General features: G+C 47.1%; 1 protein-coding gene across 1 annotated transcript; it reads left to right on the forward strand.

Moving 5' to 3' along the window:
* Nucleotides 1-776: 776 nt before the first annotated feature.
* On the forward strand, nucleotides 777-3,857 carry LOC119338829. The gene is made up of 3 exons (XM_037611050.1): nucleotides 777-2,513; nucleotides 2,628-2,883; nucleotides 3,422-3,857. The coding sequence occupies exons 1-3, from the start codon at nucleotides 777-779 to the stop codon at nucleotides 3,667-3,669; spliced, it is 2,241 nt and encodes a 746-aa protein (XP_037466947.1). The 3' UTR covers nucleotides 3,670-3,857.
* The last annotated feature ends 15,071 nt before the right edge of the window (nucleotides 3,858-18,928 follow it).

The following is an 18,928-nucleotide window of genomic DNA, read 5'->3' on the forward strand; positions in this document are numbered from 1 at the left end:
AATAATTAATTTCTACTTCTTTTAGGGGGGATTATTTATTTATTTTGAGAAACTTTAGGTGGATTAATTAATTTCTACTCCTATTTTGCTCTCTTTTTTTAGGGAATACTCCTATTTTGCTCGGTCTGCATTGTTTTGCAGGTCCATCTTCTCGGCCCGCACCCCGTTCTCTTTCTTGAGCATTCAGCCTTTTCTTCTGGTTCTTAACGGCCCGTTTCTTCTGCGGGCGGCTGAGCCGTGTCGTGCTGATCGATGTGCAGGCCCGGGGCCCCAGACTTCCCATCGCCCCGTGTCCGTCCGTCCGTGCATGCGGCCGGCGGCGCCCTGATCGATCGGCTGGCGCCACCGCCGGGTGAAGGCGGGGAGGCTGCGCCACCGCCCGGAGCAGCCCGGCCGCCGTGCAGGCCACCAGCGACGACACCGCGGCCATCAAGTTGTAACCCCCCTTCCTTCTCCCCCTCTCCCAAAGCGATGCGGTGGTTTTTGTGATGTGTAGTGCGGGCGTGCGGCTGTTCGTTGGGGCGCTTCATGTGTTCGCTGATAATCGCGTTTTCTGTCGCATTGTTTCATCATAAGCATGTACTAGCACGAGGCGGTATTCTCTTTTTAGGAGGAAGACGAAGCAGGCTGGCTTGTTGGTCCGATTTTCATATGAAACCGGAGACGTGCCTCCCCTTGCGTTCGTTCCTTGTCCGGAGATAGCCGGAGTCTTATAGAAGTTATAAAACCCTCGTCCGCCGCAAGAAGCACCCACCAGATCCCCAAATCCTGCCTCAATGACCAGCAAACCCGTCCCTGCCCTACACCAGGCCGCCTCCTGCGACAGCGACAGCCGGAGCAGCAGCAGCAGCAGCAATGGGGATGGCATCCGCACTTTTGGTCCAAGGGACGTCAAGAACCAATTCCACATATACGAAATCAAAGATGAGATCCGAGTACTTCTTGCCAAGGTCGACAAGATCCACGGCCGGCTGCAGCTCGACGAGGGTTTACTACTGGACAAGGGGTTTTGCTTCGGCCTTCTGGACCCCGCCACCAACATCCTCATCAACAGCGCCATCTCCCAAGCATGTTGTGCTGCCACGCCAACTAAACAAGTGTGTCCTGCTGCCCCGCCGGCGGTAGAACGACGACGACGAAGAGGAGGAGAGCAGGATTTAGACCTTAACAAGCTCGACGGCCTCGTCGCCTTCCTGACCTGCCTCTTCCCCTACCTCCCCGACGCGGAGGCCTGGCTGTACCTTGACGCCGCGGAGGCGGACCCCTTTGTGGCCTCGCTCCACGTCATCGGCAGACGCGGGATGCGGGAGTTTAACTTCAGCTCCGAGACCACCGAGGCAGCGGTCGAGGCCGCCCTCAGATGTGCGGCGGTTGCCGCCAAGCACTCGGACCCGCAGGGGCTCGTGCAGGGGTGGAAGCTGCTTTCGCCTGCCGTGGAAGCTTTCCGCTCCGCGCCATCGCAGAGGAGGCAGCACGACGACATAGTCCTTCGTGCAGAGAAGCTCTTGAAGGCCAATGGGGCATCCGATCCTGTCCTCCAGCTGAAAAAAACCTGGGAACTCGCGAGGAGGCGGCATATAGAAGCAAATGCCAAATTTTGTGCAGAACCCAGGGAGCTGCCTCCTGCCCGGGCGCCCATGAAGCGAATGCTCCTTGCGATGATCCATGGATTCTACCTGGAGGCGATGGGCAGGCTGCCCACGGCCGAGCTGCGCAATCAGTATCACCAGAGCATGATCTGGGGTGGCTACTGCTATGGTCTGCTGGACCCTGTCTCCAATATCATTGTCAACACCATCTGGTGCGAGCAAAACTTCCCACAAAGCAAACAATTTCCGTTAACCATGATCAGCACCAAGTTGCTGTGGCGGATTGCAGCGCAGTCACTCTACGGCCTCATATCCTTCCTGTGCACTCGATACCGGGGTCTCACTCCCGACCTAGCCATGCAACGCCTGCTGGTGGCCGGGGCCGACTTGCGAGCTGCTGATCCCAGACTTTCTACTACGCCCAGTGCTACCGGAGAAACGCGTCTAAACTTTTCTGGTTGTGGTCAGGTTCTCAACATTCCTGACCCTTCTCTTACTCAGTGCTCCGCGGTTGAAGACAGCATCCCGTCTGCTAGTGTTCCTGAAGCATATACGGCCGCGGCCACCGCGGCACGTCACTGCCACCCTCTTGCACACAAAGAGTTCCTGGCATCACTGAGTGGGGTGAGTAAACCCGCCGAGTTTGACTCAGAGGTGTCAGTGGATGGTCTGAGCGAGTCTCTCTCAAAAGTGTTGCACATGCGGGATGGTGTCCCACTATCCTCTCAGGATCTTAGTTTGCTTTGCAAGATATTAGATAGGTATCCCTCCTCTGCTCGCCAGCAACGGGATCTAGCCCCTACGAAGGTCAAGAAGGGATTCTACTATCAAGTAGGTATATGCAGCAGTAGGTTCTGGGGTCAGCATAACCGAGTCACCAGCATGGCGACAAATGCATTGGAGAAATTCAACAATATAGCTGCGGTTAGTCTCTTGCTTGCTCACCTCTACTTACTTAACAGTTTCATTTCAAGTAATCTCTGTGCTTGGGCTATGGCTTGTATCCAATCTAACGATGTTCATCTTTCGTGGCTGAAGGAGGGCCACCTGTTTGAACTTCATATCATCTGTGCTGTCAATGAGTTCGTATCTGGTCCGGTGCCCAGCGAGGGTGAGAATGTTCGAGACTACAACCCATGGACTTTTCAAAAGTATTATCACACCCATATCAACTTTCTGGCAGTTAGCAAAGCCCGCCCATATGATCCTCCAACGCTCTTCTTTGCTGAATGTGGAAAACACGGTGCTGATACATGTTGGTGTGTCCCCGTGATTCCGCAGAAACCAGAAGCTGGTATGCTCTAGCCTTTGACCTTGCAATTTCCGTTTTGATATTTTCTGTCAAGTGGATTGAGCTATTTCCTTTCTCAATTTCGTAATCTGCATTGTTTTGTCGCCTATTTAATTCATATAAATACCATCCTAACAGTACATGTGTGCTCTGGTCAATGCTTTCTTTATGCTCAAATGAAGAGTTCAGCTGCTACTCCCTCCGTTCCAAAATAGATGATCCAACTTTATACTAAAGTTAGTATAAAATTGGGTCATCTATTTTGGAATGGAGGGAGTACATGGTAGGTACTTTTCATGTTTAATTAGGTCCATAGCTCAATGCAATGTCATCGCTGTACATGCAGTAGCCATTGTTTACCTAAATTTGCATGTTGTTGCCCCTTTTGTTATGATGCAAGTTCAGTTTATTGTGCTTTACCTTCTGCTTTTTTTAGTAACATAGCACTTAGTTGCTTAGATCCTAGTGATCTTTGATAAAAATTAGCTGTGATTCAGCTTAATGAAGTATGTTCTCATGTGCTTTTTTGTATGTACGGTAGAACAAGTCCGTTGCATTTACTGTGAGTATGAAGGAAACAGAATTGTTCATCCAGCCGTGGAGAGTTTCTTCGGGCGCAATGAATTTGAGAAGTTCTATGAATCTGGCACATCTTATACCAACGATAAGCTCATTGAAGATCATGAAATTGACGTAGATTGGGTGCATGGTGTGGAGGATGATGGCATATACCACCACTGCTACCCTGATCCTGATGATATTGATGATGAAGAACTATCTATTTGCTGAGTGTAGAGAGGGGGGTGGCAAAAGTGGCATGGCATCTTGTCATGATACTTTTCTTTCTTGTGATGATTGTTACAATGTAGTTCAAACAGACTATCATCCTCTTTTTTTTTTACTTAAACAAGGTCATCATACACTGTTGAACCTTAAAGATGGTGGTCGTCGTCCTCTAATCACATGAAACTCTAAATGCCCAGGTTTGTCCTAATTGTCGTCCTTCTCTGATCACAAGTTATGGAAATTAACGTGATCGAGTGTCCGCTGAATGCTCCGACTGTTTTTGATCACCTATAATCATCTAAATACCATCCTAACAGTACCTGTGTGCTCTAGTCAATGCTTCCTTTACGCTTAAATAAAGGTATCCATGGTTTTGATCCATAGCTCACTGCAATGTCATCACTGTACATGCAGTTGCAATTGTTTCACCTAATCTTTGTATCTTATAAAGAATTTGCATTAAATCTATACATTGTTTACTGTAGCGTTTACTAGAGATCGGTTCACATTACTAGGATAATGGAATATCTTGATTTGAAACATTTTGTGGACACTGCTCACTTTGGTATATCTTTTGCTGTTGCACTTCGAGAAAACACCAGATCACTGTTTTAAATAGCGACCGACCATGATGGCCGTGTATTCTTTTCTTTAAGATGTTTATTTACATAGTGTCAAATGCCACGATTTAGCGGTTTAGCGGGCCTTCAAACAATATAAAGTCTTCACTGCAGACCGAAAAATGTTCTTTTTGGTAGCTCCTACTAATGGAAGTAGTAAGAGTACTAATGCTTGGTGAGCAATTATGATGGGTTGGGCCATGTTATTTCTACTGGGAGTCACTAAATTGTTATGTGCAAAGAACTGAATTGTAGTTTATAATAGAAATTGGTTTCTATAAATTGAAATGTTGTTAGTTATAACACTACTAGAACCTTGCTAGTATTACATTTTGTGGAATGAGATAAAATATAGACTTATTGCATGTTGTTGCCCCTTCAGTTATATATGATGCAAGTTCAATTTAGCGTGTTTTCCTTTCTGTTGTTTTAGTAACATAGCACTTGGTTGCTTAGATCCCATTGATCTTTGATAAGTATTACAAATTAGTTGTGATCCAGCTTAATGAAGTATGTTCTCATATGAAACAATATGCACTTTTTTTGTATGTACGGCAGAACAAGTCCGTTGCATTTACTGCGAGTTTGAAGGAAACCGAATTGTTCATCCAGCTGTGGAGAGTTTCTTCGAGCACAATGAATTTGAGAAGTTTTATGAATCAGGCACATCTTATACCAACGATAAGCTCATTGAAGATCATGAAATTGACGTAGATTGGGTGCATGGTGTGGAGGATGATGGCATATACTACCTCCGTCCTGGTTTATTGGTCCTCATTGTATTCCGTGCTAAATTTTGACCATAAATTTATCTAACAAAATGTCCATGCATGTCATCAAAAATTATATCATTGAAAACTATGATCAAATACGAATCCAACAATATAATTTTTGTTAGTCAATTTTTTGGTCAAAATTTAGCACGGAATACAATGGGGACAATAAACCAGGACGGAGGTAGTACCGCCACTGCTACCCTGATCCTGATGATATTGATGAATGCTTTTCTTTCTTGTGATGAATTTGTTACAATGTAGTTCAAACAGGCTATTATGCTCTTATTTTGTATTATAAACAGGGCCATCATACCTTGTTGAACATTAACGATGATCGTCCTCCCATCACATGAAACTCTGAATGCCCATGTTTGTAATAATTGGCTTCCTTCTCCGGCTATGGAAATTAACGTGATCAAGTGTGTGCTGAATGCTCGGGCTGATTTTTTTATGAAATTCAGACTGTGTGTTCCGTGTCCTTTATTTCCTTGTGCGTTCTATTGTTGTATTTCCTTGTGCTAAGTGGAGGACCCTTATCGAAGGGCCATGTAAGGTGTCTCTCTTTGTTCTCGTGCGTGGCTTGGGTTGTTCTCTGATGATACTCTACAATTTCTATTGTCCTTTTTCATGATTTTCATGGCTTACTGTGGTTCCAAACATTGGACAATGGTATCTGTTAGATCTTTGCGAATCTGATGCCTGCAATTATCACATTCCATTAGAGCATTAGCAAATATTGACAATTTTGCCATTTTCATTTATTATTTTTCCGTGTGCGCCAACGATGAAAGCCCGAGGAAATTCTCAACAGAGCTACTAGAACTGAATATGTCATTTGGCAAGGCATTATTAAGGTAATTTAGCTTCGTTAAGTTTCCAGGGTGAGGGGGACTTCCCTGCTAAAGATGCCTCGGGTTCTGTAATGATCCTATGACCTCGGGTACTCGCTCCATAAAAATCATCCCACCTAAGATGAAGCTGCTCCAGATGAGTGAAATGGGCCAATGGCACCTGTAAGGGCATACTCATCGTTGAAGATTTTGTTGCGGGGATTGAGCTTAATGATGTGCCCAGCCTTGTTGCTACATATCACTCACACCATAATACCACCTACAACAATTCAAGGCCCGCCCTCTACATATCACTTTCAGAACAAATAGCTTCTATAGGTCAGTCCGTCCCTATAGGGTGACGGTTGGCGTGTCTCTGGCGACTGCGAGGGCGATCGCGATCTGGCATGGTGGAAACCTAGGTTTTTCTCGATCCGCCGCCGTTGTCCCGTCTCTGGTCTCATGGAATCCGGCGTCGTCCCGTCCCATCCACAAAGGCCTTCCACGCGCCTCCCTAGGGCGCGTGGTCGTAAAACACCAAAACCCTAGGAGGAGGAGGGGGAGGTATGGAGGGGGTCGCTGGTTTGTTGAAGGGGCTGAAGCTCTCCGATGAGGAGAAGAAGGGGTGCGGATCAGGATTCCGACCAAGGAGAAGGGTAAGGAGGGGTGGCTCAGGCGGTCGGGAAGGTGAGGTCAGAGAAGCTAGCACATCCGGATGCGATCTGCCTCACGCTGGGGAAGATCTGGTGCCCGATCAAAGGTATAGGGTGCACGGAGATTGGGGTCAACCAGTTTTTGTTCACGTTTCACCAAGAGACGGGGAAGAGGAAGGCTCTGGAAAACGGCCCGTGGATGTTCGATAAAGAACTGGTGGTTGTGGAGGACTATGTGCCCATCAAGAGACCGGAGGACTATCAATTCAATAATATCCCGATCTGGATTAGGGTTTACGACCTGCCCTTGGGTATGATGAACGAGGAAGCTGCTGAGGAGATCGGGAAACTAGTAGGACGCTTTGAGGAGGCAGACACTGGAGCTGATGGAAACGCGATTGGCAAGTTCTTGAGGATCAAAGTGCGGATGAGGATTGATAAACCTATTATGCGAGGGTTTACGCTGTGTGAGGAGTCGGAGGGGGATGAAGTGCAGGATAAACGGATGGTTGTAGCGGGGGAAGAATATGAAGGGGAGGAGAAGGGGTGGTGTAGGTTTGAGTACGAATATCTCCCGGACTTTTGCTACACGTGTGGTGTGATTGGCCATGGGGAGAAGGAGTGCTCGACCGAAGGAGGAAAGGGAGGGAAGAAGCAGTTCGGGAGGTGGCTTAAAGCTGATATGGGACACAGGAGGGGTTTTGCAAAGGAGGGGCTGTGGAGGAATGCCAATCGTAGCTCGGGGAGAGATCAGTTTCTTGGGTTCAGGAAGGCAGGAGAAAGGTTAGGGAGTGGCAGCGACAGTTTATCATGGCGGAAGAGTGATTCGCAGTCTGGCGAGGGTGGAAGGGAAGCAAAGGAGAAGGGGGAGGAGGTGACTAGCCCGCTCAAGAATACCACAGTCCCGCCAAGAGGGGGAGTACCAAAGAAGCTCGTCTTTCAGGGAGGGGGCACAATCACAAAAATGGGCGAGGGGGTGAAGGGTAGGGGGTGGACGAAAAGGAGGAGCCCGTTCATGGTATGGTGGGAGGGGGGAAAGCGCCTGCCTTAGGGGAAGGAGTTGTAAGCAAGAACCCGGAAGGAAAGAGATACAGAAAGAAAGGCAGGGACAAGGTTCGGCCGGAAGGTAGTGTTGCTACGGAGGCGGTGGTAGGCCAGAAGAGAGGAGGGGCAGATGAAGACCAGGAGATGGTGAGGAAGAAGGGAAGAGTGGAGGGAGAGGAGGATAAGGGGGAAGAAAGCCAGCAAGTTCAGAGGGTGGGATCTCATGATTTATTATCGGCCGGGTTGCAAGGGCAACCCCGTCAGGAGCAATGAAAATCGTTGGATGGAACTGCCGGGGACTCGGGAACGGTCCGGCAGTTCGTAGTCTCCTCGATCTGGGGAGGGAGGAGGATCCTGACATAGTGTTTCTGGCGGAGACAAAGCTGACAGAGAAGGAACTGGAGAGATTTAGGTGGACCTTGGGGCTTGCTCACTTAATAGTATCAAGCCCGGAGGGGAGAAGTAGAGGAGTGGCTCTGTTTTGGAGACGGGGTGTTGATCTGACGTTGCGATCGTTCGAAAGGAAGCATATTCATGCAGATGTGGAGGAGAACGGAAGGGTGTGGCGCCTGACGGGGGTTTATGGGGAGTCGGAGGCGGAGAGGAAAGTGGAGACGTGGAGGGTGATGAAACTACTTGCTCAACAACATCAAGCAGGGAGGCCGTGGCTGTGTTTGGGTGACTTTAATGAAATCCTATCAATGGATGAAAAAATCGGTGGCGCTGTCAGGCCACAGCGACACATGGATAGATTTAGAGAAGCGTTGGAGGCCTGTGAGCTATGTGACATTGGTTATGAGGGGGACAAATACACGTGGAGGAACCATAGCAAGAACATTGAGTCTTACATCTGCGAGAGGTTGGACAGGGCTACAGCTAACGCCTCATGGTGCGAATGGTTTTTTGAGTTCGCAGTTATAAATGGAGCTCCACGACATTCTGATCACCGACCGGTCATTGTTAATACCCAGGGAGGAGGGAAGAAAATGGAGGGGGTGACCGCGGCTTCCGTTTTCAGGCCTGGTGGCTGAAGAAGGAGGGCTGCAGCGCGGAGGTGCAAGGCGCGTGGGAGCAGGGCTGTCGGGAGGGAAGTGGAGATGTGGCGTCGGTGATGCGATGCGTGGCTGGGAGGATGAGAAGGTGGGGAGAGGAAGTGGCTGTTGGGGAACGTAGCAGAAATTCAAAATTTTCCTACGTAACACCAAGATCTATCTATGGAGAGACCAGCAACGAGTAGAAAGGGGAGTGCATCTACATACCCTTGTAGATCGCTAAGCGGAAGCGTTCAAGTGAACGGGGTTGATGGAGTCGTACTCGTCGTGATTCAGATCACCGATGATCAAGTGCCGAACGGACGGCACCTTCGCGTTCAACACACGTACAGCCCGGTGACGTCTCCCACGCCTTGATCCAGCAAGGAGAGAGGGAGAGATTGAGGAAGACTCCATCCAACAGCAGCACAACGGCGTGGTGGTGGTGGAGGAGCGTGGCAATCCCTGCAGGGCTTCGCCGAGCACCTACGGGAGAGGAGATGTGTCACGGGAGGGAGAGGGAGGCAACCTAAGGCCTTAGGTATGATTGCTCCTCCTTTTCCCCACTATATATAGGGCCAAGGGAGAGGGGGAGGGCGCAGCCTTGCCCCCTCCTCCAAGGAAGGGGTGCGGCTAAGGATGGGGAGGAGTCCATCCTCCCCAAGGCACCTCGGAGGTGCCTTCCCCCTTTAGGACTCTCCCCTTTTTCCTTTATCTTGGCGCATGGGCCTCTAGGGGCTGGTGCCCTTGGCCCATGTAGGCCAAGGCGCACCCCCTACAGCCCATGTGGCCCCCCGGGGCAGGTGGCCCCACCCGGTGGGCCCCCGGGACCCTTCCGGTGGTCCCGGTACAATACCGATGACCCCGAAACTTGTCCCGATTGCCGAAACAGGACTTCCTATATATAAATCTTTACCTCCGGACCATTCCGGAACTCCTCGTGACGTCCGGGATCTCATCCGGGACTCCGAACAACATTCGGTAACCACATACAAGCTTCCTTTATAACCCTAGCGTCATCGAACCTTAAGTGTGTAGACCCTACGGGTTCGGGAGACATGCAGACATGACCGAGACGTTCTCCAGTCAATAACCAACAGCGGGATCTGGATACCCATGTTGGCTCCCACATGTTCCACGATGATCTCATCGGATGAACCACGATGTCAAGGACTTAATCAATCCCGTATTCAATTCCCTTTGTCTATCGGTATGTTACTTGCCCGAGATTCGATCGTCGGTATCCAATACCTTGTTCAATCTCGTTATCGGCAAGTCACTTTACTCGTTCCGTAACACATCATCCCGTGATCAACTCCTTGGTCACATTTGCGCAAATGATGATGTCCTACCGAGTGGGCCCAGAGATACCTCTCCGTTTACACGGAGTGACAAATTCCAGTCTCGATCCGCATAAAACAATAGATACTTTCGGAGATACCTGTAGTGCACCTTTATAGTCACCCAGTTACGTTGTGATGTTTGATACACCCAAAGCACTCCTACGGTATCCAGGAGTTATACGATCTCATGGTCAAAGGAAGAGATACTTGACATTCGCAAAGCTCTAGCAAATGAACTACTCGATCTTTTGTGCTAGTCTTAGGATTGGGTCTTGTCCATCACATCATTCTCCTAATGATGTGATCCCGTTATCAACGACATCCAATGTCCATAGCCAGGAAACCATGACTATCTGTTGATCACAACGAGCTAGTCAACTAGAGGCTTACTAGGGACATATTGTGGTCTATGTATTCACACGTGTATTACGATTTCCGGATAATACAGTTATAGCATGAATAAAAGACAATTATCATGAACAAGGAAATATAATAATAACACTTTTATTATTGCCTCTAGGGCATATTTCCAACAGTCTCCCACTTGCACTAGAGTCAATAATCTAGTTCACATTGTCATGTGATTAACACTCACAGGTCACATCGCCATGTGACTAACACCCAAGAGTTTACTAGAATCAGTAGTCTAGTTCACATCACTATGTGATTAATACTCAATGAGTTTTAAGTTTGATCATGTTGCTTGTGAGAGAGGTTTTAGTCAACGGGTCTGAACCTTTCAGATCCATGTGTGCTTAAAATCTCTATGTCATCTCCTAGATGCAGCTACCACGCTCTATTTGGAGCTATTCCAAACAACTGTTCTACTTGGAGCTATTCTAAATTATTGCTCCATTATATGTATCCGGTCTCTCTACTCAGAGCTATCCGGATAGGTGTCAAGCTTGCATCGTCGTAACCTTTACGACGAACTCTTTTATCACCTCCATAATCGAGAAAAATTCCTTAGTCCACTAGTTACTAAGGATAACTTTGACCGCTGTCCTGTGAGCCATTCTTGGATCACTCTTGTACCCCTTGACTGACTCATGGCAATGCACACTTCAGGTGCGGTACACAGCATAGCATACTGAAGAGCCTACGTTTTAAGCATAGGGGACGACCTTCGTCCTTTCTCTCTATTCTGCCGTGGTCGAGCTTTAAGTCTTAACTTCGTATCTTACAACTCAGGCAAGAACTTCTTCTTTGACTGATCCATCTTGAACACCTTCAAGATCATGTCAAGGTATGTGCTCATTTGAAAGTATTATTAAGCATTTTGATCTATCCTTATAGATCATGATGCTCAATGTTCAAGTAGCTTAATCCAGGTTTTCCATTGAAAAACACCTTTCAAATAACCCTATATGCTTTCTAGAAATTCTACATCATCTCTGATCATCAATATGTCAACAACATATACTCATCAGAAATTCTATAGTGCTCCCACTCACTTCTTTGGAAATACAAGTTTCTCATAAACTTTGTACAAACCCAAAATCTTTGATCATCATCAAAGCATACATTCCAACTCCGAGATGCTCACTCCAGTCCTTAGAAGGATCGCTGGAGCTAGCATACCTTTTAGCATCCTTAGGATCGACAAAAAACTTTCTGATTGTATTACATACAACCTTTCCTCACGAAAACTGGTAAGGAAACTCGTTTTGATATCCATCTGCCAGATTTCATAAATACAGCTAATGCTAACATGAATCCGACGGACTTAAGCATCGCTACGGATGAGAAAATCTCATCGTAGTCAACTCCTTGAACTTGTGAAAAACTTTTTGCCACAAGTCGAGCTTCATGGATGGTGACATTACCATCCACGTCCGTCTTCTTCTTAAAGATCCATTTATCTTAATGGCTTGCCGATCATCGGGCAAGTCCACCAAAGTCCATGGATCCGTTCTCGGATTTTATGGCCTCGAGCCATTTATCGGAATTCGGGCCCACCATCGCTTCTCCATAGCTCGTAGGTTCATTGTTGTCTAGCAACATGACCTTCAAGACAGGATCACCTTACCACTCCGAAGTAGTATGTGTCCTTGTCGTCCTACGAGGTTTGGTAGTGACTTGATCCGAAGTTTCATGATCAATATCATAAGCTTCCACTTCAATTGGTGTAGGTGCCACAGGAACAACTTCCTGTGCCCTGCCACACACTAGTTGAAGAGACGGTTCAATAACCTCATCAAGTCTCCACCATCCTCCCACTCAACTCTTTCGAGAGAAACCTTTCCTCGAGAAAGGACCCGATTCTAGAAACAATTCATATTGCTTTCGGATCTGAATTAGGAGGTATACCCAACTGTTTTGGGTGTCCTATGAAGATGTATTTTATCCGCTTTGGGTTCGAGCTTAATCCTGAAACTTTTTCACATAAGCGTCGCAGCCCCAAACCTTTAAGAAACGACAACTTAGGTTTCTCTAAACCATAATTCATACGGTGTCATCTCATCGGAATTACGTGGTGCCCTATTTTAAAGTGAATGTGGTTGTCTCTAATGCCTAACCCATGAACGATAGTGGTAATTCGATAAGAGACATCATGGTACGCACCATATCCAATAGGGTGCAACTATGATGTTCGGACACACCATCACACTATGGTGTTCCAGGCGGTATTAATTGCGAAACAATTTCCACAATGTCTTAATTGTGTGCCAAAACTCGTAACTCAGATATTCATCTCTATGATCATATCATAGACATTTTATCCTCTTGTCACAATGATCTTCTACTTCACTCTGAAATTACTTGAACCATTCAATAATTCAGACTTGTGTTTCATCAAGTAAATATTCTCAACATCTACTCGAATCATCTGTGAAGTAAGATCATAACGATATTCACTACATGCCTCAGCACTCATTGGATTGGACACATCAAAATGTGTTACTTCCAACAAGTTGCTATCTTGTTCCATCTTACTGAAAACGAGGCTTTTCAGTCATCTTGCCCATGTGGTATATCTCAAGTGATTCAAAATCAAGTGAGTTCAAACGGTCCATTTGCATGGAGTTTCTTCATGCATATATACCAATAGACATGGTTCGCATGTCTCAAACTTTTCAAAAAATGAGTGAGTCCAAAGATCCATCAACATGGAGCTTCTTCATGCGTTTTGTACCATTATGACTTACATGGCAGTGCCACAAGTAAGTGGTACTATCATTACTATCTTATATCTTTTGGCATGAAAATGTGTATCACTACGATCGAGATTCAATAAACCATTCAGGTTTAATACTAATCTTGATGGTAGAGGGAGCGTGCGATGTTTGATCACATCAAACTTGGAAACACTTCCAACACGTATCGTCAGCTCACCTTTAGCTAGTCTCCGTTTTATTCCGTAGCTTTTATTTCGAGTTACTAACACTTAGCAACCGAACCGGTATCTAATACCCTGGTGCTACTAGGAGTACTAGTAAAGTACACATTAACATAATGTATATCCAATATACTTCTATCGACCTTGCCAGCCTTCTCATCTACCAAGTATCTAGGGTAATCTTGCTCCAGTGGTTGTTCCCCTTATTATAGAAGCACTTAGTCTCGGGTTTGGGTTCAACCTCGGGTTTCTTCATTGGTGCAGCAGCTGATTTGCCGTTTCATGAAGTATCCCTTCTTTCCCTTGCCCTTCTTGAAACTAGTGGTTTCATCAACCATCAACAATTGATGCTCCTTCTTGATTTCTACTTTCGCGATGTCAAACAACGCGAATACCTCAAGGATCATCATCTCTATCCTTGATATGTTATAGTTCATCACGAAGCTCTAGCAGCTTGGTGGCAATGACTTTGGGGAAACATCACTATCTCATCTGGAAGATCAACTCCCACTCGATTCAAGTGATTGTTGCACTCAGACAATCTGAGCACAAGCTCAACGATTGAGCTTTTCTCCCTTAGTTTGCAGGCTAAGAAAATCGTCGGAGGTCTTATACCTCTTGACGTGGGCATGAGCCTGAAATCCTAATTTCAGCCCTTGAAACATCTCATATGTTCCGCGATGTTTCGAAAAACGTCTTTGGTGCCTCTACTTAAACCATTTAACCGAACTATCATGTAGTTATCAAAACGTGTATGTTCGATGTTCAAAACATCCACAAACGACGTTTGGGGTTCAGCACACTGAGCAGTGCATTAAGGACATAAGCGTTCTAGTGATCGCATAATCGCTACTATCAACTTTCAACTATAATTTCTCCAGGAACATATCTAAAACAGTAGAACTATAGCGCGAGCTACGACATAATTTGCAAAAACTTTTTTTGACTATGTTCAGGATAATTAAGTTCATCTTATGAACTCCCACTTAGATAGACATCCCTCTGGTCATCTAAGTGATCACATGATCCGAGTCAACTAGGCCGTGTCCGATCATCACGTGAGACGGACTAGTCATCATCGGTGAACATCTTCATGTTGATCGTATCTACTATACGACTCATGCTCGACCTTTCGGTCTCCGTGTTCCGAGGCCATGTCTGCACATGCTAGGCTCGTCAAGTTAACCCTAAGTGTTTTCGCTGTGTAAAACTGTCTTACACCCGTTGTATGTGAACGTAAGAATCCATCACACCCGATCATCACGTGGTGCTTAGAAGCGACGAACTGTAGCAACGGTGCACAGTTAGGGGAGAACACTTCTTGAAATTTTGTAAGGGATCATCTTATTTACTACCGTCGTCCTAAGCAAACAAGATGCATAAACATGATAAACATCACATGCAATCAAATAGTGACATGATATGGCCAATATCATTTTGCTCCTTTTGATCTTCATCTTCGGGGCTCCATGATCATCATCGTCACCGGCACGACACCATGATCTCCATCATCGTGTCTTCATGAAGTTGTCACGCCAACGGCTACTTCTACTTCTATGACTAACGCGTTTAGCAATAAAGTAAAGTAGTTTACATGGCGTTCTTCAATGACACGCAGGTCATACAATAAATAAAGACAACTCCTATGGCTCCTGCCGGTTGTCATACTCATCGACATGCAAGTCGTGAATCCTATTACAAGAACATGATCAATCTCATACATCACATATCATTCATCACATTCTTCTTGGCCATATCACATCACATAGCATACCCTGCAAAAACAAGTTAGACGTCCTCTAATTGTTGTTGCATGTTTTACGTGGCTGCTATGGGTTTCTAGCAAGAACGTTTCTTACCTACGCAAGACCACAACGTGATATGCCAATTGCTATTTACCCTTCATAAGGACCCTTTTCATCGAATCCGTTCCGACTAAAGTGGGAGAGACTGGCACCCGCTAGCCACCTTATGCACCAAGCGCATGTCAATCGGTGGAACCTGTCTCACGTAAGAGTACGTGTAAGGTCGGTCCGGGCCGCTTCATCCCACAATACCGTCGAAACAAGATTGGACTAGTAACGGTAAGCATATTGAACAACATCAACGCCCACAACTACTTTGTGTTCTACTCGTGCAAAGAATCTACGCAATAGACCTAGCTCATGATGCCACTGTTGGGGAACGTAGCAGAAATTCAAAATTTTCCTACGTAACACCAAGATCTATCTATGGAGAGACCAGCAACGAGTAGAAAGGGGAGTGCATCTACATACCCTTGTAGATCGCTAAGCGGAAGCGTTCAAGTGAACGGGGTTGATGGAGTCGTACTCGTCGTGATTCAGATCACCGATGATCAAGTGCCGAACGGACGGCACCTCCGCGTTCAACACACGTACAGCCCGGTGACGTCTCCCACGCCTTGATCCAGCAAGGAGAGAGGGAGAGGTTGAGGAAGACTCCATCCAACAGCAGCACAACGGCGTGGTGGTGGTGGAGGAGCGTGGCAATCCCTGCAGGGCTTCGCCGAGCACCTACGGGAGAGGAGATGTGTCACGGGAGGGAGAGGGAGGCAACCTAAGGCCTTAGGTATGATTGCTCCTCCTTTTCCCCACTATATATAGGGCCAAGGGAGAGGGGGAGGGCGCAGCCTTGCCCCCTCCTCCAAGGAAGGGGTGCGGCTAAGGATGGGGAGGAGTCCATCCTCCCCAAGGCACCTCGGAGGTGCCTTCCCCCTTTAGGACTCTCCCCTTTTTCCTTTATCTTGGCGCATGGGCCTCTAGGGGCTGGTGCCCTTGGCCCATGTAGGCCAAGGCGCACCCCCTACAGCCCATGTGGCCCCCCGGGGCAGGTGGCCCCACCCGGTGGGCCCCCGGGACCCTTCCGGTGGTCCCGGTACAATACCGATGACCCCGAAACTTGTCCCGATTGCCGAAACAGGACTTCCTATATATAAATCTTTACCTCCGGACCATTCCGGAACTCCTCGTGACGTCCGGGATCTCATCCGGGACTCCGAACAACATTCGGTAACCACATACAAGCTTCCTTTATAACCCTAGCGTCATCGAACCTTAAGTGTGTAGACCCTACGGGTTCGGGAGACATGCAGACATGACCGAGACGTTCTCCGGTCAATAACCAACAGCGGGATCTGGATACCCATGTTGGCTCCCACATGTTCCACGATGATCTCATCGAATGAACCACGATGTCAAGGACTTAATCAATCCCGTATACAATTCCCTTTGTCTAGCGGTATTTTACTTGCCCGAGATTCGATCGTCGGTATCCAATACCTTGTTCAATCTCGTTATCGGCAAGTCACTTTACTCGTTCCGTAACACATCATCCCGTGATCAAATCCTTGGTCACATTGCGCATATGATGATGTCCTACCGAGTGGGCCCAGAGATACCTCTCCGTTTACACGGAGTGACAAATTCCAGTCTCGATCCGCATAAAACAATAGATACTTTCGGAGATACCTGTAGTGCACCTTTATAGTCACCCAGTTACGTTGTGACGTTTGATACACCCAAAGCACTCCTACGGTATCCAGGAGTTATACGATCTCATGGTCAAAGGAAGAGATACTTGACATTCGCAAAGCTCTAGCAAATGAACTACTCGATCTTTTGTGCTAGTCTTAGGATTGGGTCTTGTCCATCACATCATTCTCCTAATGATGTGATCCCGTTATCAACGACATCCAATGTCCATAGCCAGGAAACCATGACTATCTGTTGATCACAACGAGCTAGTCAACTAGAGGCTTACTAGGGACATATTGTGGTCTATGTATTCACACGTGTATTAGGATTTCCGGATAATACAGTTATAGCATGAATAAAAGACAATTATCATGAACAAGGAAATATAATAATAACACTTTTATTATTGCCTCTAGGGCATATTTCCAACAGTGGCGGGGGAGTTGGAGACCCGCCTAAAGCAAGCACGGCGAAGCCTGGAGAGATGTATGAGGGCTCCGGTGTCCGAGGAGAAAATAAGAGAAGAGGCGAGGCTGAGGTGTGTTGTGGAGGATTTGGAGGATAAGAAGAATACCAAAGCTAGACAGTTATCTCATGTGTCGTGGCTAAGAGACGGCAACAAGTGCACTCGCTATTTCATGGCAGTGGCGTCGGCGAAGAAGAAAGCAAACAGAATTAAAATGCTAAGGAGGGAGGATGGGACGGAAGTGAAGGAAGGAGAGGGGCTAAATAACTATGTTTTCTCTTATTTTCAGGAACTGTTTACGTCCACTAATGCACATCGCATGGACGAGCTCCTGTCAAAGGTGCAACCGCGTGTGACAGAAGCTATGAAAGCCGTACTTGAAGCGGAAGTAACCAGAGAGGAGGTTAAAGCAGCGCTTGACCACATTGGAGACCTTAAGGCTCCGGGGCCTGATGGCATGCCGTCGATTGTTTACAAGAAACATTGGCACTTCATGGGTGACAAGGTGGTTGACGAAGTGATCTCGGTCCTGAAGGGGGGCCCTATGCCGGAGGGGTGGAACGATACTGTCGTCGTGCTCATCCCAAAAGTGAAAGATCCAAGGAGAATTAAGGATCTAAGACCCATCAGTCTCTGCAATGTAGTGTACAAGTTATGCTCAAAGGTGATTGCCAATAGACTGAAGCTGGTGCTCCCGGAGATTATATCGGATAATCAGAGTGCGTTCGTTCCGGGGCGTCTTATCACCGACAATGTACTCATTGCATATGAACTATCGCACGCCCTGTTGAACAAGAGAAGAGGGGGCGAAGTCATTGCGGCGGTGAAGGCGGACATGAGTAAGGCTTATGACAGAGTTGAATGGGACTTTCTGCGCGCTATGCTTCTCAGGTTGGGGTTTGGGACCAGATGGGTCGATCTTGTGATGAACTGTGTTTCTAGTGTGCGCTATCAAATAAAGATCAATGGTGAGCTTACTGAACAGTTCTCTCCTACGCGTGGTTTACGTCAGGGTGACCCTTCATCACCATATCTCTTTGTCATTTGCGCGGAGGGGCTATCGGCTTTGCTACATGATGCGGAAGCGAACGGACGTATTGGGGGTGTGAGGATTTGCCCGACCGCACCTGTTGTTTCTCACCTGTTATTCGCAGATGATTCTGTCTTGCTGCTAAAGGCGAAGAGGGAGGAGGCAGAGGCGCTGAGAGACATTCTCGACCTCTATGAAAGCTGCTCTGGTCAATGTATAAATCTGGAGAAGTCCGCGATCATGTTCAGTCCTAATGCCAGTGTTGCATCAAAGGCTGCAGTAAAGGATGCTTTGCAAATTCAGAGCGAAACATGGAATGATAAATATCTTGGGCTGCCTGTTCATGTTGGGAAATCGAGGAGGAAGGCTTTTGCGTTTGTTAAGAACGCTATCTCGGGGAGGATCTACGGTTGGAAAGAGAGATTGATAGCAAAAACTGGGAAGGAAACGCTAGTCACTGCGGTGGCCCAAGCTATACCCACGTTCGCTATGTCTTGTTTTTACCTGACGAAGACCTTCTGTGAGGAGCTTAGTTCATTGATTGGGAACTATTGGTGGAGTCAGCAAGATAAAGAGCACACAACCCATTGGATAGGATGGGATAAACTGACGATGCCAAAGGCGAAAGGAGGACT

Source organism: Triticum dicoccoides, chromosome 7B (genome assembly GCF_002162155.2).
Source record: "Triticum dicoccoides isolate Atlit2015 ecotype Zavitan chromosome 7B, WEW_v2.0, whole genome shotgun sequence".
In the NCBI taxonomy this organism is placed as follows: Eukaryota; Viridiplantae; Streptophyta; class Magnoliopsida; order Poales; family Poaceae; genus Triticum; species Triticum dicoccoides.